We start from the raw sequence: 25,714 nt of genomic DNA, 5'->3' as shown, positions 1-25,714 counted from the left end.
CCAGGGGCCGGGGCAGGCCGCAAGGCGCCGGCAAGCCACCACAAACAAATAAGGATGGGTGCCGGGCGCGGCTGGCAAGCAGCCAGTTGTCTTATGGTCTTTTTGGCCTAGTGGTTAGAGCCCGGACCCGGCAGCTCATATAACCAATGACACAATATATTAAATATAATAGAAGCTCTCTTTACGTACGCTGAAGAGAGATATTTGAAGATGTTACTTCCAGAATGATGATGAGCATGCCACTAAAATATTAGGGTTTACCATATGGAAACTTGGCTGTGCCATACTAATGGTAAGACCAAGAGAGTAAGGTAGAACGGAAGAAGTATTTCTCAATAGGGATACTCGGCTTTTCGGCGTAATGGAGGTTAATACGTATTCGTCTTTTTTAGTCTGTTCGATTGTTTAAACGTTCCGCTAGGTTGGACGAACGATTTGTTATGCGGACAAAGGCCAGTCGATAGTGTGTCTTGGCAGGCCTTCCACTGACATCACCACAGCGCTGGGGAACCTTTGGCAAGAAATAATAATGAGCTCATTCCAGGGGGTTGAGCAATTTTTAAGTTTTTTAAGGTTCTAGGTCTTCCTTTGATGGGATTGATGCGTCGTTTATTATGTATGCTGCGTATGGCATCAGCCTCTGTGTATGTTTCATAATGCAGGCAGGCCAAGGGGACAGGCAGCGGCACCTCACCTCGTCAGGGCAAAGTTTGCATGCCATCATCATCATCATTTAATTACAGTCCGTACTCCGTACGTGTTCGTTAGTTAAATAATCTATATGGACGTGTCCTTTTTGTCGAGAAGAGCCAATATCGGGGATTCGAGGTGTGTCTTCCCCGCACTAACATAATAATAATAATAATACTTCGTATATACGTAGTAGTTAGTATTATTATTGGCTATTCTGAATAACAGACCCATTGGAGCTGACTCGACCCTGGTAGAAATAGTTAGATTGATTTCTCGGAAAGGTTGAACATTCTCCGGAGGCTTAAAAAGGAGGCTCAAACAAGCGACAACAAGCTAGTGGAAGCTATGGAGAGCGTCATGTGATGTATGCTATGGAGTGTTTGTTTTTGTTTGTTCCCCTCAGAACGCTTCACATCATCTCATCTGTTTACGGATTATCCAGACTACTAACTATGCAATCATATCTTACAAGTCCAGCGTGCTCCAATCTATGAGGTTTAAGGGCCGCACAAAATATGTAGCAGCGGGCAAGGTCACAGAAATATAGAACGCGTAAGTAAATCTTTCGAATAACCAGACTGAAACTAAAGTAAAACTATAGGGTGTACGGGGTACTTCTACATACATCGCGTATATCTCATCCCCCGGAAACGCTTGCCAGCGTGCCAAGGTCCATCCTTTGGTTCGATAGCCTGTATCAATCTGCTGCGTCTTATGTATTTCCAGGTGATAAAAACTACGCACGACGCCGTACGGCCGGCCGTGTGGACAGCAGCTTGTTTCTGCAGACCATCCACTCCCCAATCCCACCAGACCAGCCGTCTGGCCACGAGCACACCGGTGCACAACTCAACCGCTTCGGGGCCTGTTCCCCAGTTCCTTTTGTTTCTCTCTTCTTTTTCAGCCCACCCCGCCCCCATTTCCCCTCCCTCCCGCCTCTTTCCCCATTCTCCCCCTCCACCCAGAGAAATAAGAATGGGTTTCTTCCCCCCAAGCACCAGACCGTGATAGCTCTCTTTTCATCACCACGTCTCCTCTCTATCCTACCAGCACCTTATTGTCGCCATCGTTATCGTCATCGTCTTCCCTCGCCCTCGCCTCCTGAGCCAGCTAGTTGCCGCTGGAACGAAAACGGTGGAATACCCGGAGCTGGTCATCGATTGAGTTGACAAGGAAGGGCTCTCATCAATTAAGTGATTAAGTACGCTCTGCATGTAGTTATTATTATTGCTTTGCTCGCTGGTTATTCTTTGCGTTCTGTTTGCCGCCTTCAAAATTCCCCTTCCCCCGGCCGAGGGCGTTGAGTGGGTTAGACAAAGCATACCTGGCCCCGCTACATTCAAAACCCCATTATCATCACCACGCAAAATGAACGATGGTAGATGATGGCGAATCAATGATTTGCAATAATCATATACCCCGCCCTTAGGATGCGACTCGTTCCCTGTTACACCTCCCTCTAAGCCATTGCTTGTGCGATTGGGGAAGTTAGAAGGTCGCATTTTGCCTAGATATCCCATTTCTATATTTCTCTTCGGCATACATCTGTCCTCTTCGTGCTCCTGGGCATTGATTGGCAGTGTAACTGGTTTCTTTCCATCTGCAGAAACTGCCCTTACCTCACCGTTTTCCCACCCATTTCTAAGGCAGAGCTAGAGGCTAGGCCAAGTTTTGGCGTCCACAAGATTTCCAGTTGTTTATGGAAAGTCAGCTATCTTATATCTTTGTGATTTGGTGCATTGCTTTCCAGCGCAGCAGCTCCCCCTCTGCATTACCCCCCACACCCTTCAGGCAGCCTTACCTTTTTACTTGTACTCTGCAGGTATATAAGGAAGCACCCGAAAGTCATATTCCCTCCCCCCTCTGGGCGCGGGACTACTTGCTTTGCTTGGCTGTGAAACAGGCGGCAAAAAAAAAAAAAAAAAAAAAAAAAGGCACCAGTTCTTTGGTCCCCTTCACAGCATATTTATTTCAATTTCCGGTTTCCCGCCGCGCTGTTGATTTACATCCCGGCTGCTGGCTCTTTCCATTTCCTATCTGCTTGGTGGAGACTCGCCCTTCTTCTTCTAAGGAAAAGAAACACAGATTTATATCACAAACACCCAAAAGGAAACCCTTTTCATGAATGTTGACACTTTTCATAACTGGAAACTAATTCATAAATTATAGCTTGACTTCGTTTTTTTTTAACGCTGCTGCATCGTTAGGTTTTTCAGCTCAGTCTAGCCATACCCACGAGACCAATTGGCTTTCAGGAGAGCTTCAAAACTTACGGCGTAATAACACTGTTATTTTCCAAAGTGGATACAAATTTCGGCTGTGTCGAGCTTAGAAATACTCCTCACTTTCTAGTCGTTGCGATTATCATTCCTCCCGGGAGGTGAAACCCGACCTCTTGAGCGTCTCCACGAACAATCACATCTACCTCGAGCCCTGTTACCCTAAGTCGCTGAGGGGAATCCACGTGTGAAAGAACTTTCTATTTGTTTGGTTACGATGACTGCAAACGGTGCAATCCAAGTTTCTCAAACTCCAGACGGTATACTATTTCCCCCTGACTTTCACATTTCTATGCTATCCTGTGGCAAAAAGGCTATTGTTAGGACGTTACTTTTCCATGCTAGATCAGCGCCCTTTTTCCCAGATCCATCGTTGGGCATTTGTTAAATGTTCTACGTTTTTCATACCCTCCGCATTTATTGGGGGAATCGAAGCTAACCTCGTTCCTTTCCCATTCTAGACGTTTATCGAGTTGCCCTATTGAAAAACAGACAATGGGCAACCAAAACCGCAATGGACGACCCAGCCCTCTTCCCCAAACTAGCAACGGGTCAACACCCAGAAATCCTCTGGATCGGCTGCTCCGACTCTAGATGCCCTGAAACAGCCATCCTCGGCCTGCAACCCGGCGACGTCTTCGTCCACCGTAACATCGCCAACGTAATCCATTACAACGACATGAGCTCCTCCTCCGTCATCGAATACGCAGTCGTGTATCTGCAAGTCAAGCACATCGTGTTATGCGGCCACACATCTTGCGGTGGCATTTCCGCCGCGCTCGCGAATAAGCGGCTAGGCATCCTGGATACCTGGCTCATGCCCCTCCGCCACCTTCGCGAGCAGAACATAGGGCTCCTCAATAGTCTGAGTTCCCAAGAGGCAGCGCAGAAGCTGGCGGAGATCAATGTGCGCCAGGGCCTGCGCACGCTGAAGGAAAATAGTGTCGTCCTGGATGCGATTGAGGAGCGCGGGCTGGAGCTTCATGGGGTTTTGTATGATGTTGCGAATGGGATTTTAAGGGAGTTGGATACAGACGAGCCGAAAGATGTTATCCATGCGCGGATTCACTCCTTCAAGACATTTAAGGCTGAGGCTGTGCGTTAGGGGGGGAACTGTTCAGCGAAGGCTGGGAGGCTTTGGTTTGACTTAGAGGTTTTTTAATCTGTTTTCTTTTCATCTGCGGGCCCCCTTTTTACCCCTTGGGTTGGAATTTTTCATATTTGGTGTTGATAGGAATGGTTTCGGCTTTGGGATTTTTCTACTATTTCTTTTCAATTTCTTAAATTTTTTTAAATTTTTAATTTTTAAATTTGTTTTTTATGATGCTGGCTTACATCTCGAAAAACAAAACAAACTCCAACCAGTTATTTCTATAAGAGAAGCTTGATCATGATTATAGTTGAATATAATGTAATTCACATAAACATCTTTTCATTCTATCAAATCAAGTTTCAAATATTTGGTAAAGAAATGTTTTAATCTTGATTTAAATTATTCTGATCATTTCTCACTCATCTGTGATATACTCTCATACTACTGGCGCACTCTCACCATCATCTCCTACTCTTGATCAGTGACTGACTGAGTGTATAGAGCTTTGATGACATGTGTATCTGTGGTTTTTTTTTGGGGGGGGGGGGGGATTATAGCAAGCGGGAATGAGCTGTATATGCACAAAGGGGTCGTGGGGACAAAAAATGTCATACGTCAATTTGATCAAAATAATTTATTTTTCTCCCCCCCCCCCCCCAAATTCGCTACGATGCCGTATAATAAGTGGACTTTCCAAGTTCCAATGATCAGTCCAATATAATAGCATGTAGCGTGAGAAGGAGGGAAATAAAATAAAATAAAAGCACGTATAGAAAGAGAATGGACGAGGTATTAGCAAAGCTCAAAGCTCAACATGCGCTGATGGAACGTAGCGTTGTTGTTGATGTTGCTCTGCTACAAGATAAAACTGGAGAGCTTTCAGATAGGCAGTAAGTACCAACTCGAACGCTGAGAAAAAAATGAAAAACGAACGCTGGTGGTATGTATGTGTGTACACATACATGCATACATGGCTTTGATAATCTATTAAGAGCATTGGGTTGTATATGCGTGGCGATTTGTTGTGACCTCGCTATGAAAAACGGGCCGCTGCTTAGCACTCAATATTGGTCTGTAGCTGCCGTTGGTAGATCAAGATCAAGTCTACCATAATGTATTTTCGGTTTGTTAAAAAAAAAGTTGGCCTCCCTTTTCCCATCAACTGGCAAAAATAACCAATTTTTTAAGAATGATTGTAAACGTAACCCCCGCGCGTGGTACATGCACACGACACGTACACAGCGGAACGGGTAAGAGGCCTACAAACTTCCTCAGGGTCAGCTTTTTGACATGGTTCCTCGCTGACTCTTTCCATGCGAAGCTAGCCTGACGGGGACACGAAGTCCAGTGATTTATCAAGAAGTCCACAGAGAACGCGACCGCAATCTGCTTCTAATTCCTGACCATCTCTGGCATAGGTGACGTCGTGGTTTTCATTGTAAGGGTTTTTAAGATGTCCAACATATTTGAACATTGTTTCCACGGTATTGTACCAGGTGATTCTGAACGGTGGACCGAGCGGCAAGCCAGGTCTTTTGAACCAACTCGGGGTCGTAACGCCTGGATCCCCGGGACGAGTGTCCATCCGTGCCTGTAAGCAAGGGTTAGTTGAGGATTTTACGTTAAAGAGGGTCCGCGAAGGCTTCATTTTCATACATAACCCTGGAATGCCCCGCTCTGGTTCACAGAAAAGACAAGCACCACATGACGAGAATTATCGAAAGCCTCAGCAAATTTCTCCACGTTTTTTAGTTGTGTTGCCCAAGTTCCCTAGCCAGAGTTTGTCAGAGGTTCATCTTTTTACTCATAAGTCAAGTAGCTTCGGATAAAAAGAGGTAGGGATAATGACGCATACTTCAATTTTGGCTGTATTGACCATATCATATGCAACGCACTTGATCAAGAAGTAACTGACGTCTGAGTCGACACGTTAATAAATCAACCATTGGCCAAGAAGGGCTTCATATTGTTTAGGGAACACACCTCCTACCACTAGGCCCAACTCTTCAGACCCTTTCACTCCACTATATGAATAAACTCCACGAGTCGAACCTGCACTGAACCCCCCGCGACCGCGTCCGCGGCCACGAGCCAATCCACGACCACGACCACGGCCACGGCCACGGCCTCGCCAAAAGGCAAATTCGCCCCGGCCTTCATGTGAATCCACCTGGTCCTCATCTGGTTGCTGTTGAGAATTTTGAATGAAAGGATCAGTGTTTTTACCCCAATTACCAGAGGCCTGATCAGTGAACTTCTTATCTTCTCCAAGCACGGAGTTATCACCATTAGGGGATTTATGGTCTTTGATCATGTTCATGCGGTCTTTATTCATGAAGATTGGGACTGCTTCTGGATATTTTGTCAGTTTTTGTCTCAAGTGCACAATCCCTTCATTCGTGATTTTCTTGCTGGCGACCAACCTTCTTCGCTATGTAACACACCCTTTGGGTTGCCGTTGTATTGAGTCCGCACCATTTTCTCCACTCTTTCATGCGGCTGAGCACCACTTTCAAAATCAGAGAACTGTCTTTTTGAGAGTTTGCCAGAGGAGGCATGGTTGGATATATGCTCATCAGACACTCCTGAGTTTAATTCTCTTTCGGTATCGTCAGGTTTTGGTGTGATAGACTTGGTGTTGATCCTGGGAATGAACCGAGGAGGAGGCATGGAAGGAGATGCCTGCGGATCATGGCCTAACGAATCAAAGGAATGACTGCGAGCAATTGAATAAGAACCCCGGTCGCTGCTTTTGGCCAAAGCGTCACGTTCCTGTAGCTCTTCTCTCATAAGCTCCTCCTTCTCACGCTCCAAAGCAGTTAGTCGCTTGAAGCGATGTAGCTTTCCACGACGATAATTTTCATCATAGTAACCAGTGTACTCAAGCCATTCGCGGAGCTCTTCAACTTCATTGGATTGTAACTTGGAGAACTCATTATTAGCTTCCCAGCTAGCTAGCATTTCAGAAGGCGGATGTCTATCCGGGTTGCAGTCAGACGTGGGAGGTGAGCCATTGCTTCGGTAAACAGAACGAGTCGGGAGTTGCCTTGGTGGTCCATATACACGTGACTTTGGATTAGGGCTGTCTGCCATAGGCCTGGGTGGTTCATACACACGTCGCTCTGGATATGATTTGTGCTCAGATCGCGAATATTGCCCTGACATGGACTTCAAATCCTTATGGGGAGTAACATCGATGTTGTCCGCAACACTTGATCCCGCTGTTTCGCTTACGGCAGGAGTGTAGCTGACCTTCTGGCCATCAAATCCCAGTTTGGGGCTTGGTTCATGTGTACTTTGATGTCTGTGAGCGTTGGAATTTGTTGCTGGAGAACTGTTTTCGTCTGAAAGAATAGAAGCCCGTTGGAGAGTACTAGCATATTCACCACTAAGGTGGCCCTTAGCAGTTGATTTGGAAGCATTCGCTGCTGCTGACACTCTACCCTCGGCGAGCAAACCATCAATATCCTCGGCTGAAGCTACCTGGCCGGGATGAGACTTTTGGTGTTCAACTGCACCCATCCTCCCAGCGTAGCTTTCACCTTTACCTTGACTCTCAACACTTTGATCAACCGCGGATCTCTTTGCGCGTTGCGGTTGATTAGAGGCAGAATTTGAGCCTTGAGCCATAGAAGCCTGAGTCCCCGAGCTCCCTCGTGCAACGTCTGGTTTTCCAGGATTCTCCCCACGACTTGCAGCTCGCTTCTGGGATATTGATGCCAATGCTTCTGCACGCTTTTTTTGTAAAAGCTCTAGTTCACTAGAGAGTTCATCTGACCTTGCTTGATTCTCATTATTTGCAGGGACATCTTGTTGACCATCATAAGTGAGATATGAATGAGGCTGAGACGTGTCGTTACGGCAACCTCCCCCTGCTCCTCCACCCACTTCTCCTCCACCGGGTGTGTATGGTGTTGCACCCTGCCATGGTTGACTGAACTGGGAATTTGATTGAAACAAATGGCCTGGCCCGACTAGAGAGTTACTGAGTTCAGATATCCTCTCATCCAACTGTGCACCGAAATTAGGATACTTGTTGTTTGTATCATTGTTTGCCATTTTGAAGGATAGATGCAAGCAGTGATATGAGATTTTGGCTTGCGCTTTGAGCTTTGGGCTTGGTTGGGCAAGGGAAACAAAACTGATAAACGGGAAATGAGTCGATAGTGGGAAAAGAAAAAGAAAAACCAAACAAGTGAGGCAAACGAACGTAGATAGATGAGATGATAAATTTACAAGGAAAGGAGAGAAATCCCACAGAGCTAATACAAGGAGTGAGGGAATCTGCAGAGTTGTCGTTTGATGCGATATGCCGAGTTTGGGCAAAACCGCCAAGAGCCGCATCTTGTCAGCCCCATCACGTGTGATTCTTTAGGATACAAGCTTGTGAAAACATTACGACCTGCGCACTACAATCATTTAGGCACGTTCCAATGTACGGATCATTTGCGGTTAGATATGGATAGAAAAGTTTAGAATTTAAAATATATGACGATAAAATACTAAAACAACGGATATGAGATCCCCTACGCTAATGTCATTGATCCCTCCCAAATAGAAAAAAAGAAGGGAAAAAAAAGACCGCTCGACAAGCCATGATGAGTTTACGGAAAATACATTGAAATACAGAATACAAAATAGGGACAGAAAATTCGCCTTGGAAACTCAAGTCGCCGCCGGTCCCTTCATACCAAGCAAATTGCTTAATCTACGCCACCGCTTGCCTTTTGACTGCTGCTCCGGTTTACCCTGCCCGATGTAAACAGTGGCTGCACTCGACAAAGCATCGTTCTGGCTATCTTCCCCATAGGAGTACCGAGGAGGCGGAAGGCTATTTTCTGGGCTTAGATATTGTCCACGGTCACCTCTGGATCTGCGCCTGGACCCCCGCCTCTTTTGCGTTTGCTTGGCAATTGTCAAGCTTTCGGCATGCAAGGGGCTTTGCGTATCATGGCTGGGGACATCTTTCACGTCATCGACTAGTCTATTTTCCTTCCTCTGAGGTACTGTTCGTCGGGGAGAGGCGGATTTCTTTGAATTTTCGTTTAATGTCTTTGCGCGGTGGATCAGACCTGGGCCTCCCAGTAGTAGTCGGCCCCCGGTGAACGGGAAGCTTTTACTCCTCGTGCTGTCATCTACTGTACCTACTTTCTCTGTATCGTTTCTCGAATTTTGTGCTAATTGTGACCGTTGTTGTTGTTGTTGCTGCTGCTGTTGTTGTGAAGAGGAAGAAATAGAAGTTCTAGGACCGGCAGTCGTCGGTGTTGTAGGGAGTACGTCTGCGTAAAGGGGAGTCTGAGGCCACCCTTCTCGGAATGCAACCCAAACTCCACTGACGACAATGAGCGTACGGAGGTGATCATCGGTTTCAATTAAAGGCGGATCACTATAATCGTTGGTCTGCGGTGGAGTGGTTGCGGCGGCTAAGTGTGGGCCTTTGGGAGAGGCTGGGGACGATGACCTTTGAGTTTGAGCGGAAAAGAGAGGGTATTTATCAAGAATATCAATTCCCTGGCGGGACATCCACGCTAAAACTGGGTGTCGACGGGTGTTGGGGTCGATTATACTGAATGTAAACCGCTTGCCATCGTCGAAAGTGTTGTCCGCACCATTGCTGGATCCAGAAACCCGACGACTTCCCGCCTTTCCCCGTAATACCCAACGGGCACATCTTTGCTCTCCACTCTCCGTAGTCCCTGTAAACTCATAACCGCCAGAGGGAAGATGGGAAACCTCCCAACGGCTCCCCTGCTGTAGAGATATTTCTGCCATCGCGCCCGCTTTCCCACTGTCTTTGCGATGGTGACATACTGTCGCAACCACGTCTCTGTCATTCTGCGGATCGTCATCGGAGGAAACACTCCTATCATCCTCAGCACCAGCCTGCTCATAAGCGTCGCTGGTTACGAGTAGGAGGTCGTTCGCAGACGGGCTGTCCTTTCCCCTATATCTGCATGGGAATTTTCTAGGTCCGGAACAAATGGTAGATGATAGAACATCAATAGTAGGTATAGGTCGGGATATGTGCGATACTCTGTGCAGCTGAAGTAGCAATTTGGGCCGGAGTCCTAGACGTTTGCGACGGGTGCTAGGTGGTGGATGCGCGAAGCTAAAGGACGACTTTGTCCGGTGCTGCAGCTGCTTTTTCGTATCTATAGCTGAAGCCTCCCGCGCTCGACTATGCAGACCAATGTTAGTGGGATCTGCTGGAACATAGTCTTCATCAATCGATAAACGAGGTGTTGTAAGCGGCGACGTAGTGGTCGATGTTTGGATCATCACTGGCTGCGGAACTCCAGAATTCCAGCGGTTCTTGGTAGACGACACAAAGCCCAACGGAAAAATCCCAGCAGCAGATCGCGAAAGAAGAGAGGCGGTCGGTGGAGAGTTCTCCTGGTTCGAAAACTCGTGCGTATGGGCCGCCGTCGCGTCTGCTGTCGAGTCTAGATTGACAAACATGACTCAAAATGAAATAAGGGAGCAATGATGACCCCTACCAGGGGGCCATCGAACTGGCTGATTTAATTTTCCAAGCAAGTTTGACGGTAGCAAATTTCTTTGAAGCCCCGGATATTTCAGGATCCCGTGTGGAACGGGAGGGCTTGCTGGACGGCCACGATGTTTCCCGAGGTTTCACGGGGCTGGTATATATCCTCCACCTGACAATCAATGATACACAGGAAAAGTGCTGTGGTAGTTGGATGCGAAAAATTACCCAGCAACAAATCCAACAACAAATGTGGGAGAAATTGACAGTAGCTCAATCCTGAATCCTCTAACAAACGAGGATCGCTTTTAAGACCAGGAGACCCTTCGAGTTGTCAGCCCTGGCCACTGGGCGGTGGTTAGCCGTATATCAGCCTCTTCCTTCTCAGGCCTTTCTTGCAAAACTCTACTCCGTAGAGTGCTTTTGAACACGCAGGTATAGGCCTATGCTCTGTAACGTTGGCTACGCTCGGATCAGTGCGAAGGTAGCTAATTGTTCTTGTGTAAGGCGGGACAAGCTGTGGGTGCCCCGCGCCGCCATACGAGCAAAAAAAGTACCTTATGGGCTTCGTGGGGGATTAATATTAACTTCGAAGGAGCTCTTATCTAGTCTTTAGAGCTTGCAGGCGGAGAATTTGGAACACTGATCTAGTTGAGAAAAGGAGATCCTTTTTTGCTAATAATAATAAAACATGACAAGAGAAAGAAGTTAAGAAGGGAAATCAAGGAATATGGGAATATTGTCAACCTACTTACACACAGTTTTAATTATAACCTAAACAAGCGGTGATATATATAATAATCCTGCCCACTGCCCAGCCTCCGCCATGAGACCAAAAAAAAGGCAGGCGGCGGAATATTAGAGAGAGACAAGGCTTTTAGGTCGAGGGCGGAGTCTAAACTAGCCGAGTACGATGGATGATCGGAGGATGAACTTCGATGGCGAGCCGACACCGAATACGGCGCGGCGAACGGGGATGACAACTGGACAAGCTCTCATATTATTAGTTACAGGCTGTATTCTTTCTAATAACAGTCGCCGCCCGTTTGCCTGACAGCCTTAACGCCTTTTGCCATCCGCCGCCCTCCACAAAACCACGACTTAATTCGAATCCAGTGGCATCTGGGGCATGCTGGAATTTGAAGATATTTTCCAGGATTTCTAGCAAGATTCCGGCAGCCCGGGTGTCACTATTATTGGCGAATATGAGGGATGCCAGCTACTTGCCCAGTGCAATTCTCTTTTTTTTTCAAAAGTAACTACGGCTTACTGAGGAATGAATCTGCCTTCAGCACAAATTTATGAGTTGTCACCGACATCATGCATAATTTGGCTGTCAGCCATGCGCCAGTGGATCCGTCCGGACCAGGGATCAGAGGCAAGCCGACACTTCCAAGGTTGGTAAGCCCTGCTGTGATTCAGCCATTATTTCATCACTCATGCGCCTCAAGCAAGATTTTGCAAGGCTAGCGTCTTGTCTGTGACAAACACGGCTGCCTCCGGGAAGGATGGAAACGAGTTGTTCCCTTGAAAAAATATATATATAGCAAATGGGAAACCAGAGAGAGTAGTGAGAGGAGCGCTTGGAAACAGTATAAAATAAGAAAAATTTAGTAGAAAAAGAAGAAAAAGAACGAAAAAATATCGACGCGAGCAGGATTCGAACCTACGCCCCCGAAGGGAAGAGATAAGATAGTTAAAGACATTCGTCGTCAGTTCTAGTCTCTCGCGTTAACCACTCCGCCATCGCGCCCATTTCTGATGGGGTGTTCGACGCTTGAGGATTCTACATGGCCCAGATGATCATGTTCAACGAATAACTGCATCCTTCCTCACAGGCGTGGCCCATGTAGAGCATGCATTATTTATTCCCCATGCTGCTGTGGAATAACTATAATCTACTTCTGCTCTCTGTGCGTATCTAATTTATTCATATGGCTGGTCTCACTGCCTACATCAATAATCAATGCGTGGAGTGCTTACTCCGGAGAATTCTATATCGTGATGCCCGTGGCGGGGGAGAAAGTCGTGCTCACAGTACGTGAGAGGAATAAAAGTTTCGTGAGTGTACATATTATCTTGGAGAATAACGTTATTGTGTGTAATCTATCTAAGGTGAGACTAGACTGACCGTGTGACCGTGTCTGAGACCAGGATCAAACTTTACAGTTATCATGTTGCCTAAAAGCATTACTTCTGATCATGATTTATATTCATTATATTAATTCTAAATCATGTTATTTCAAATATTAAAGATCTCAGATTCACTTTTCAAATAAAAATCTAGTCTTAGATAAAGAATATATTTAAATTCTTAGTCACATTTTCATTCTGATCTTATTATTAAGAATGATATTGAATAAGATTATAAAATCATTTCTCACTTATATAATATTATAATATAGTACTTATTTATTAAAAATTCAATAAAGAATATTACTAAATATCATTACTTTTCTGAATATAAATTATAAATTATATAATTTTAATTATAAAAAAAATATAAAAAATAAAAAAAATAAAAAAATAAAAAATAAAATAAAAACAAGAAAAAATTATAATAATAAAAAAAAAAAGAGAAAGAAAAAAATAAAAATAAAAAATAAAAAAAATTAAGATTGTAAAGTTATAGTAAAAGACTTACTTTTCAGAGTCTTTATAATATTTATTATTAATTATATATTTTTTATAGTAAGAGTAATACAGCTGTAATAAGTTATTATCTATATTATTTAATAAATAATTAGTATATATCTGTATAAATATGAATAATTAGAAAATATACACTTAAAAAGTGTGATCAGAGTGAACTCTGCTATTACTTGAATAATATTAAGAATAGAATACTGAAATTAATGATTTCTCTTATTAATTTCATAGATAAGATATATAAAGATAATCTTGAGAAATATAAAATCTCTTAACTTCTGATAAAAATGAATCTTACAGAGAGACTCTATTTTTATAATATTAGAAACTGAGTATTATTAAAAAGTGTTATTTTTATATAATATATATATACTTACTTCAGTAATTCACTCTTTATATATAGAAATAAGAGTTACAGCTGCCCTGGTGGCCGAATGGTTAATGCGGCCACCTGGTAGCGCCTTGGCGTGGGAAACCAAGGCGCGTGGGTTCGAAACCCGCAGAGAATACATTAAATCCGGAACTCAAGCACCTCAGGTTTCTAATAAATACAGAGGTGTACAAATCACTTCAATGAATCACTCTATGTTCCTGGGCTGGGAAGTTATTATTGCATGTATCTAATTGTCACTTCTTTGTATTTTCCTATGTTCTTGTTATCTTGGCGTGATCTCAACACCTGTATTTCCTCCTGTATAACCAACACTTGACCTGTATTTAACATCATGCAAGAACTCATCATAAGCTCCGCTTGCATATGAGTATAATGAAAGAATAATAATAATAATAATATAATAATAATAAGAGTTACAGCTTTCTCACACTACACAGCTCTTATTAAGATACTGATACTGATATATAACTCACACAGCTTCTTAATTCAGTATACACTGTGTATATATAGCTCTGTATACTGAGACTGTGTTAATTATTATAATCTGATATAATACTTACTTTTCTTACATTATATTCATTTAAAGAGAAGAGAGAATATAACTACTATTTTATTAAGAGAGAATAAGTAATTAATTATTATAGAAGATAATTTAATTTCTACTATATTTATTAAAAATTTGATTAGTCTATACTCTTTAATTTAAAAATTTCTAAGAGTGTTTTAATAGTTTTCATATCAGCTTGAAATTAGTGATGATTTGAAGAAGAGAAAAGAGAGAAGAAAGAAATAAGAATAACTTATTTTTATAATATAAAAATAGAGAATTACTGTAATTATTTATTCTAATAATAAAGATTTATTTTCTATATATATCTCTGATACAGATTATATAATAACTGTATATAAAGAATATTAATAGTGTATATATTAAATAAAGATAATATTACTATATAATACTACATGTGACAGGCTGCGCCCGATCAATTATATAGACTATTTCATTTCACTTCATAGATTCTTTCACTTCACTCTTGAACATATACACTCTGATTCTCAGTCATTCTCAATTATCAATTCTCAGCTGTTATAAACATGTATAGATTCTTCTGCTCTGAAGCTTCACTGTGTATATTATTACATACATGTATAAATATTCACTCTGATTGCTGATTTCTACACTTTCTCTTTCTTTTCTTCTCTAACATTTTTCTCTTTATTATATAAGACCTATCAATATCATACTGATCTATTCAGTGTAGATCTCTTATACTAGAAAAATGTTCATTGTCTTCTTATTAGAAATGATTATTCATGTATTATCTTCTCATTAGAAATGATTATTCATCAAGAGATATCTGAATGCATAACAATGTATAAGAAAGAGAAACACAGTTAAGCAGATACTGAGTTCTTAGATAGAAGCTTACTTATCAGTCACTCTGACTCTGCAATAAGATCTTATAAAGAGAATATTAGTGAAAGATCTGAGAGTTTTGACACTCAGATATATGAAATATTCATATAATTATACTTCTTCAGATTTCACAGATATTATATATTCAATAAATAATATAATCATATCTAATGATAATATGAGAGAATCTTTGAATATAAGTATAGATACAGTGTCACAGTGACTCTGAGCAATGTTAAAACTATAATAATAATAAATAGCTGATATGCATGCAACTCAATAATATCAATATAAAGAGATTTAATAATTATCATAATAAGAAACTTATGCAATTTCGATATCTACAGAATTAAATATAAAAGTGCTGAAAGAATACTTAGATACTTCTGTATATTTTAATACTTTCAATCTCACTCTCTACTCATCATGAAGAATGAAAATACTTATAAAACTGAGTGTAGATGAAGATGCTATTAGTTTACTAATTAATCAAGATTGATATATTAATAAATACTTGAAGAATCACATGAAACAGAAGTTTCATTCATGAATAAAAGTATATGAATCAGTGTTGCAAATACCTGATAATATCATGAAATATCTTGATATTCTATTTCAAGACACTGCTATACAACAGAAGATATTAGATTGATTACAGAGTATTTAACAGAGAAACATTTCTCTTACAACATTTATTTCTGACTTCAATATCAAGATCTTAGAAGTAGATAATCAATCTTGAAAGAATTGAATGAAGATTAGCATACTTAAGAAGACATTAACTTTTGAACTCTTACAGACTCTTGTAAGTATAGATAAAGATCAGACTTATGAAGACTTCTGCACACAGCTTCAGACATTGAATGACTGTCTTATCAAGCTCAAGAGTATACAGAACAGTGATAGAAGATGTTACACTTCAGTCACTTATACACTCATACTGAAGAGGAGTAACAGTAATGATGCAGATGTCATGAACTGAATAGATTCAAATGTCTATACATAAGCAAGAGTTTCTGCTGTTTGAACAGACTTCTGAGTTTCTGAGATCACTTCTGAAGAAGTTGCTGATCAATATCAATGTGAAGTATACATCAACTGTAACTGATTAGAACACATTACTTTCAACTGCTGATTAATCTATGTATCTTCACACTCAAGAGAAAGACCAGCACCTTCTTAATCAAGAGAAAGATCAGTGTCTTCTTATTCAAAGAATGAATCAGCATCTGTTCACATCAACCACATTGCAGTGAAGAAAGATTTGAAAGATAACTATAAGAATATTCTGATGAAACAGGGAAAAGATTAGCTTCTGTTCAAATTTACAAATAGAAGCTTGAAGAGGTCAGATAATAACAATTTAAAGAGAAAATGACAATGAATGTGATTCTTGTATCTACTGTGATTGATAACATGTATAATATAAAAGTCATGATAGACAGTGATCTATACTACTATGCAATAATAAAATCTTCAGTTGTAAGATATCATAATCTTCAGTGTATCTCTTTATCAAAACTCTGACTTCTCACAGAATTTGATGAATTGAAAGATGTTTGTACTCATTACATGATGAAATTAAACATAGATGTTAAAGAACATCAATGTGAAGATGCCTATACATATGAAGTTAATAATCTTGATTATAATCTTATATTAGAACTTGTCTAACTATCTGAACAAGGCATCTTGCTGAATGCTTGAAACAGAAGCTTGATATTTTCTAATGATGATAGGATTTATAAAGACAATATTCATAAGACTATGAATCTTACACAGATCTCTGTCAATGCTTATGAAATACTCTGAAAAAGAAGTCATCATTAAAATTACTAACAGAGTCACTGACAAGTTCACTAATAGCAGAATTATATATCAATCTATTTCATTAGTCTGACTGATATCAAAAAGACTCTAGAAAAGTTATCTCATGTTATAAGAATAGATTCTTGTACAAAACTCTCTTAATAATATCATAAATATCTAGATGTCTTTCAATAAGATAATATTATAAATATACTTCTCTTACAAGATTCTGAAATGAATCACAGTATCAAGTTAGAGAAAAAGAATGATAAGAATCTTGAACTGTCATAAGGCTCTCTTTATAACATGTTCTGAGATGAACTTCTTCTTCTTTGAAAGACACTTAATAATCTGTTGAATAAAGAATTCATATATATTAGTAACTCTTTCACTGCAGTCTCTATTCTCTTTGCAAAGAAATCAGATAGAGGACTCTGATTCTGTGTGAATTATTGAGAATTGAATAGATTAATAAAGAAAGACTGTTATTCTTTATCTCTTATTAATGAAACTCTAGCTTGCATTGAATAAGCTTAATAATTTACAAAGTTAGATGTTATCACTGTATTTCATAAAATTCATATTACTGAAGAAGATGAGTGGTCTACAGTATTCTGAATATAATATAATCTCTTTGAATAAGTAGTCACACTCTTTGAACTGATCAATACTTTCAGTATATTTCAGAAGTATATTAACTGAGCACTCTGAGACTTTCTTGATAAATTTGTATCTACTTATCTAGATAACATTCTCATCTTCACTGATAGATTCAGAAAGAAATATCAAGAGTATGTGCAAAGAGTATTACAATAACTATGAGAAGTGAGACTATTAATTGATATTGATAAGTGTGATTTCAAAGTCAAGAGTACTAAATACTTAGATTTTATCATAGAAGCTGACAAGAAAATCTGAATGAATTCTGAGAAGATCTCTGCTATTCTTGAATGAGAGACTCTTCACACTGTGAAAGATGTATAAAGCTTCATCAAATTTACTAACTTTTATCAGTGATTTATATGAAACTTCTCAGATATCATAAGATCACTTACAGAACTTACTAAGAAAGACTCAGTATTTCAATGATTAGTAGACACTAAAGCTGCATTTATACAGATGAAGAAGATATTCATTAATATCTCTCTACTGATAATATTCAATCTTGATCACAAGACAGTTGTTGAAGCTGATTTCTCTGACTATGTAATAGAAGAAGTGATATTATAATATGATAATAAAGATGTTCTATGATCATATATCTTCATATCTAAGAAACTGAGTCTCACTGAATATAATTATGAGATCTATGATAAGAAACTTCTCATAATTATACACTGTTTAAAAGAATGAAACTCTGAACTTTAAAGTGTCTCTGAATTTGAGATAGTCACAGATTATAAAAATCTCAAATACTTCATAACTATCTATAAACTCACTGAATGACAGATACAATGATCTGAGTTCTTAAGCTGCTTTTATTTTATAATACACTATTATTCTAGCAGTCAGAACTCAATGACAGATGCTCTCTTATAATAAGAGCAAGATATACTATCTGATATAACAGATACTCACTGAATGAATTAAGAGCATCAGCTCTTGAATCTGAAGATACTAGTTGATTAAGATGAAACAGCTCACAGCACTATACATACTTCTCTGATTAGAACTGTCACTGATATCTTAACTTCTTCTGAACCTATATTAGATGAGCTATGATATACAGCAGCTCAAACTAATGAACTTCTTCAAGCACTCACTGAAGCAGTATAATAAGAAGCATTCTGATTTTCCTCAGAATTATATGTAAGAACTGACATCTCAGAATATTTAATTGATAATAATAACACTCTACAATTCTGTGAACAACACTGAGTCTCTCACTCTGAACTCTTACACACTCAGATAATGCAAGAGATACATAATTTGTATATAACTGATTATTCAGGCTGTGAATAACTGTATAGAATAATCTTCTGAGAGTTCTATTGATCTGAGATATTAAACAGTATTAGATGCTTCATCTGAAACTGCAACTGCTGTTCTTTCATTACTTTATAAAAGAACTATAGAAAAGATCTACTGAAATCACTTGATATTTCTGATAGAATCTGATAAGATATAGTAATTGACTTCACTGTTAATCTATCTGAGAGTAAGAGTTATAGAAACATTCTGATTATCATTGACTGACTAAGTAAAGATATAATATTAAAATCTTGTAATAAGATAAATACTGAATAAGTTACTGAAGCCTTCTTACAGAGTTCATTCTATCAGATGCATGAGTTACTGAGATCAATAGTATCAGATCAGAGCTGTCAATTCATGAGCACTCTCTGAACAAGAATCTGTCAAGTTCTCAAGATTATACACTGTCTGTCAACTATCTATCACTCTGAGACTGATAATGCATCAGAATGAATAATTCAGACTGTAAAGAACTATCTCTATAAGTTCTACAATCACTCATAAGATAATTGACATGATCTGCTTCTACACACAGAGATCACTATCAATGAATAAGATGCTGTTTCAACAGGCATAAGTCTGTTCTTTCTTACACACAGTTATCACATGAAGATGTTAAATCTTCTAAAGATCACACAGTTCATACCAGACCTCTGCAGTTCAATTCAGATCACTGATAATATAGTAATAAAGCTCTGAGATGTCTGTGATTAAGCAGAGGCCTTTATAGCAACTGTGAAACAAGATCAAGAGAATTAAATCAATATTCACTGAGACTTCACTGAATAATATAAGATAGAAGATCTGATATGATTGAATCTTAAGAATATACAAACTATATATCTATCTCATACACTAGATTATCATCATGTCAGATATAAAGTGATAGAAGTTCTAGATAGTCACAACTACTGTCTTGACATATCATCAGAAATTTATAATGTATTTCACACAAGCTTGCTTCACTGCACTGTCATCAATCTACTCTTTTCTCAACTAACTTCTGACTGGCAGTCACCAGGCATCATAGAAGAAGATAATGAGCTTGAGTGAGAGATTAAGAATATTCTCAATGAGAGATTCTGCAGCTGCAGTCAGTAATATCTTGTGAAATGAATCAGTTACAATCAACTGACCTGAACTCTGAGTTTTATATTATCTGAAATAGTAGCTCTTAATCAATGAGAACTGCTTCTGAAAGAGAGAAGCTAATGTGATGAGCTGCATCTGATCAATTATATAGACTATTCTGTTTCACTTCATAGATTCTTCTACTTCACTCTCAAACATATACACTCTGATTCTCAGTCATTCTCAATCACTGATTCTCAGCTGTTATGAATGTGTATAGATTCTTTCACTTCAAAGCTTCACTATGTACATCACTACATATGTGTATAAATATTCACTCTGATCACTGATTTCTACACTTTCTCTTTCTTTTCTTCTCTAACATTTTTCTCTTTATTATATAAGATCTATTAATATCATACCGATCTATTCGGCGTAGGCCTCTTACACTACAGCTAGACTGACTGTGTAACTGTGTCTGAGATCAGAATCAGAATTTTTAATAGTTTTATTATCAATTCAACTGATTTCATTACACAGTTTTAATATTAGATAGTTATACTGTCTCAGTGAGACTTACTGTCTACTCTTATTACATTTTTCAAATGAGATCATGATTTTCACTTCTCAATTTAAATTATTTTTATTGCTTTAAATGACTTTAAATCTCATTTGAGTATTATCAAAAAGTGTTACTTTTTAAAAAAATTAAAAATAGTCTAAAAAAAACCTTAAAATGTCTAAAAATAGTAACTTTATATCAAGAATGAAACTAAATGAGATCAAATAAGATCACTTTCTCATTTTTTTCAAGTTATGATTTCATTTTGAGATCTGATATATAGTCACTTTGCATGTTTTTTTAATGACTAGTCTCAGCGGGATTCACATCAAGAAATGTATGAGATCAGTTTAAATGAAATCAAACATGAAATTCATGATCTCAGTGATGTGATTCAAAGGTTTCTTAAGCCAGCGTATAATTACAGGCGTACGCCGGCTTCTTATATACAGTATACTAAATTAATTAGTGGCTGCTATAGCCTCTTTACATTTGTAAGCAAGTTCAGAAGTAGTCATATTATTATTCAGTAGTTGTACATTCTTTTAAATCACATTCTTTCTCATCAGATTTGATCACACTTATATAATTATAATATATATTCTAGCTTCATGTGAATTAGCACATCACTAGTATTTGTAATTATATTATCTATTTCTGATTCAGCTAGCATTCTGTGTACACTCTCACAAAGAAACTTTCACTATATTATATCACTTATTTATCAACTTTTCTCATTCTTCAATCATCTTCTTCATTATAATCATTATCAAATATTATTATCTTATTCAAGATTTCTGCTTCTTCTCTTATTCACATCTTCTATTTATTCATCTATTATATTATACACATTTCTGGTGATGACTTTCTGTTTTCATAACAAGTATCATCATAGTGCTTATACTGAGCAGTTTATTAGCAGTAAGTATAATGTGTTATGAAATGTGATCAGAACTTGTTTTTCTTCTAATAATCATCAGAATATATTATTATAAATAATATATCTTCTTTATCTTCTTATACATTCTTGACTGTTTTTCTTCTTAACAGGCTTCTGATTATGTTTCCTGGCATGATTTTATATAAATGCAGATGCTAATATGTTTGTTTTTATTTATATAGAATTCTCACATGTTGACAGATCTATGTCTACAGATGATAGTGAACATCTCAATATTGAATCATTGATCAAGAACTTGCAGAACATGATAATGAAGAAATTACTTATATTATATATAACTGAGTCTTCTGTATCTCTCTCTGCCCTCTCTGTTTCTTTCTCTGCTACTTTCTCTCAATCTTCTATTCTTGTCTCTGTGTCTGATTCTCTCGCTTCTGCTATCTCTGTTCTTATAACTCTCACTCTTACTACTTCTGCTTCTTCTGCCTCTGTCACTGCTTCTGCTTTTGTTATCAGCTCTTCTCATTTCAAGAAGATATTGTATAGGCTTGATGAATCACATTTCTCAGTGTGTATACTTCTGCTCTTCTTGTCAATCTCTAAAATAATTTATTGTATAAAGACTGTATACAACATGACTATCTGAAGCTCAGTCACAGACACTGATTATTATATTCATTTTAAGTATTTATAATGAGATAATTATTCATTCATACTGAAGAATCATCTCTCTTCTCAATAGTATTAAGATTATAAGTCTTTTCTTTTTTCATCTTTTCTTTCTGACATTGATTTTTCTGTTCTTAGAGAAAATCATTATGAGGTTTATTGTATATAAAGTCATGATATTCACAGATATCAAAAAACTTTTTATAATTATTAAATTCAATATTGTGAGTACATTTACTCTGATGAATATCTTCAGAATAATTAATCTATATCAGTCTATTCTCTGATATTTATCATTTAACTTCATAATGCAGATGAAGAATATTCATATTTTCAGAAATGAGAATATGAATATTGTACTTTTTTATATTCACAGACATGAGACTTATACACCTTGTCTGAAATGTTATTATAAGAATGAGTTATTCACATACTGTATTCTGCTTTCTGTATTTCTTCATGTCTCTCTCTCACTTTCTAAGAAGTCTTATACACATTATAATTATGCATACAACTCTAAGATCAGTGAGTGTTTATTCAGTAACTATTCTCATCTCTAATTTTACAGTTTTTATACACTAAAAATAATTCTTAGTTACTTCAGTATCAGAGACTATTCTAATCAAAGATAATAACACTGCTGAGACTATTATCTTTTATTCTCAAGCTTCTCTCAGCACTTTCTCTCTCTTCTCTATAGAGAAGATTATATGCATATCAGATTATAAGTGTTCAGCTCTGAGTGATTCTCATTATTATTCATTGAGTTCTGTATCTTCTTCTTCTTTCATTTCTTTCACTTTTATTCTCTCTATCTTAACTTCTGATTCTGTGAGTTCTGTGCTCTTCTTCAATTTTTCTACATACATGTGTACACATTTCTATATTGATATTTCAGTCAATCTTGTGATAAATAATATTAATATTATATACAGAGCAATAGAGAAATCAGAGACATGCACAGTGTTATTACAAGAGCAGCTTGCAGCTCTTGAATCTCTTACAGATCTCAAGTTTTAAGATTTCCTTTATTTTTGACATTTTTTTTGACATTTTTCAGGTGGTGTGACATTGAAAATAGAGTAAATGTGTAATGTATGAAAATGAATGAGATGTGTATAATAACATTTTATCTTTTACAGCTGATCTTTACAGTTAATAATCAATTCATTATTTCTTCTCTTTTCTTACACTTTTTCTTTATCTACTAGTCACTACTCTTACACAATCTCTATATAGTACAGTATTCAGTGACTAGATTCAGCAGCTTTTATCTTTTGTGATTCTGTCTCATATATTATACTGTCTCTCTTCATCTACTCAGACTACTACAGTAAATAGCTCATTAAAACTAATCTCATCTAATCTCTGAGTATTCTCAGAGATTAAGATAGCTTGATCTCACATGTCTGTGAATGTTTCAGATACTTCATTCTCTGTTATCTCTGTAATTGAACTGATATAAACAGTTAAATTTAACTCTGAATTTCTTTTTCTTCTGCAATCTGATTCATATATAAGTCTGTCACTTTGAGACTGCTCTTTACTGTGTTGTATCTACTATCTGTAATATATTATTATATAATCAGCTACAGTCTTATTACTTATTGAAGTATGATATTCATCTGATTTCTTTATTTCTTCTCATTCTTTTCTTATAATTGTGAAAAGATCAGAATAAGTGAGATTATCTGATTTATAAGCATCTATGATTGCTCTTACTTTATAAGACTTTTTAATTATAAGTCTCTTCTTTTTCAATACTGATAATAGTGCTATAGATAATTATAATTCACTCAGATCTTGCATCTTCATCTTTATAGAATATGAATTATTTATCAAGTTATATAAGACTCATCTCTCTAATTTCTTCAATATGTATGTTCTCAGAGAATGTGATTTAAGTATTTTATAAAGCTTAAATCATCTAGATTGAAACTTCTCAGAACTCTTATTATGTATGAGAACTCACATTCTTATCTTGAGACTTAATTTCTTAACTAGTGAGTCTTGTATTCTTTTCAATTAAATTGCTCAGTTCAGAAGTAACTTGTTAGCTTTTACATGTATGTAACTGATCTCTTTCAATCTTGATTTCATGTTCACTACTGCTGTATCTGCAACTGCTACTACTGTGTCTGTAACTGCTGCATCTGCAACTGCTGTTTCTTTTCTCATCTTTTTCAAAGCATTCTTCAGAATGCGCGGATGCAGTTCATACAACAGATAGAATAGTGAATACTTGAAGACTGCATGCTGCTGAATTCATGTGACTAATAACACCTGACCAAGATATTCATTTCATAGTTATGTAGACTTACTCACTAAATATTTTATTAGCATGTTACTGAAGATTCTATTCAAGTGTTTTATCTTCTCATTCATCTGTGAATGATATGATGTTGTTCTACAATGTCTTGTCTGTAACTGACTTATAAAATGCCTCATCACTTCTTCTACAAGGTTTGCACTGTTATCAGTTAGAATCTCATGCAGTATTTCATAGTTAATATAGATCTTATTATGTAGAAACTTCATCATCATCTTCTCTATCATCTCTAAAACTGCTTTCATGACTGATCAGTCAGTGACATAGTTAATAGCAGTTATTATTCAATAATTTTCATTTAGTATTCACAGTAATATATCTATGAGATTTACTTCTCATTATTTAAACAGTTGTATTATACATTTCATCTAATGTTACACTTTCTCACATTCTAATTCTTTCTTAGATTCTTTTATAACTTGACAATTCAGATACTTATAAGTATACATCTGAATGTTCTCAGTCATGCTTGATTAGTATACTCTTAATTTGAGTATACTCATGAGTTCAGAACTTTCTAAGTGACTGAATTTCTTGTATATATAAGTTACTAAGTCATGTCTAAATGAATGTTCTAGATAGAGAGCTTTTATATATTCTAGATCACAGTAAAGCACAATATCATTTTTTAATTTTCTCAGCTTGAAGTGCAGAAGCATTTCTTTTACTACTTTTATAAGATACTTATTATCTGATATCTTATCATTCTTCAAGTAAGAGATCATTGCATTTACTTATTCTGATTTCTTATATTCTCTCAGTGTATTTAATACAAACTTCTCATATATCTGATTCACAGAATTCTCACTCATGAAATCAGGTCTGTATCTGATTGTATTAGATATCACAGTATCTGATTTCTTTCAGTATTTAATATAAAGATTATATACTTGAAACTCTGAGATTTAACATACTAAGTATTTGAAAGATTTCATTATTGATTATAGATAGATAAAACTTTCATAATCTGTGATCACTATTATTGTATAATTATTATCAATATGTTTATTTTATAATATCAGTATATATAGACTGACCGTGTGACCGTGTCTGAGACTAGAATCACACTTTACAGTTATTATATTATCTAAAAGTATTACTTCTGATCATGATTTGTGTTCATTACATTGATTTCAAATCACATTATTTTAAATATTAAAGGTTTCAGATTCACTTTTCAAATAAAAATCTAGTCTCAGATAAAGAATATATTTAAATTCTTAGTCACATTTTCATTCTGATTTCATTATTGAAAATGACATTAAATGAGACTATAAAATCATTTCTCACTTACATAATATTATAATATAGTACTCATTTGTTGAAAATTTAACAGAAAGTATTATTAAATATTATTACTTTTCTGAACACAGATTATAATTAATAT

The 25,714-nt window shown here is 37.3% G+C and overlaps 3 protein-coding genes and 1 non-coding gene across 4 annotated transcripts; 1 reads left to right on the top strand and 3 right to left on the bottom strand.

Moving 5' to 3' along the window:
- The first annotated feature begins 650 nt into the window (after window positions 1-650).
- BDBG_03463 (carbonic anhydrase) lies at window positions 651-4,743 on the top strand. The gene is made up of 4 exons (XM_002626253.2): window positions 651-1,245; window positions 1,295-1,894; window positions 2,863-3,232; window positions 3,434-4,743. Exons 3-4 carry the CDS (start codon window positions 3,190-3,192, stop codon window positions 4,075-4,077), a joined length of 687 nt encoding a protein of 228 aa, XP_002626299.1. The 5' UTR covers window positions 651-1,245; window positions 1,295-1,894; window positions 2,863-3,189; the 3' UTR covers window positions 4,078-4,743.
- BDBG_03462 (uncharacterized protein) lies at window positions 4,271-8,363 on the bottom strand. Its single transcript, XM_002626252.2, has 5 exons — window positions 6,489-8,363; window positions 6,049-6,417; window positions 5,921-5,982; window positions 5,722-5,835; window positions 4,271-5,656 (listed from the first exon to the last, which is right to left on the bottom strand). Exons 1-5 carry the CDS (start codon window positions 8,122-8,124, stop codon window positions 5,387-5,389), a joined length of 2,451 nt encoding a protein of 816 aa, XP_002626298.1. The 5' UTR covers window positions 8,125-8,363; the 3' UTR covers window positions 4,271-5,386.
- A 132-nt stretch (window positions 8,364-8,495) lies between these two features.
- Window positions 8,496-11,916, bottom strand: BDBG_03461 (uncharacterized protein). Its single transcript, XM_002626251.2, has one exon. The coding sequence runs from the start codon at window positions 10,522-10,524 to the stop codon at window positions 8,731-8,733; it is 1,794 nt and encodes a 597-aa protein (XP_002626297.1). The 5' UTR covers window positions 10,525-11,916; the 3' UTR covers window positions 8,496-8,730.
- A 281-nt stretch (window positions 11,917-12,197) lies between these two features.
- Window positions 12,198-12,305, bottom strand: BDBG_16830. Its single transcript has one exon. It is a non-coding gene; the product is annotated as a tRNA-Ser (tRNA).
- Window positions 12,306-25,714: the final 13,409 nt, after the last annotated feature.

Source organism: Blastomyces gilchristii, assembly GCF_000003855.2.
Source record: "Blastomyces gilchristii SLH14081 genomic scaffold supercont1.5, whole genome shotgun sequence".
NCBI classification, from domain to species: domain Eukaryota; kingdom Fungi; phylum Ascomycota; class Eurotiomycetes; order Onygenales; family Ajellomycetaceae; genus Blastomyces; species Blastomyces gilchristii.
This window is presented reverse-complemented; position numbering and strand designations above follow the sequence as displayed.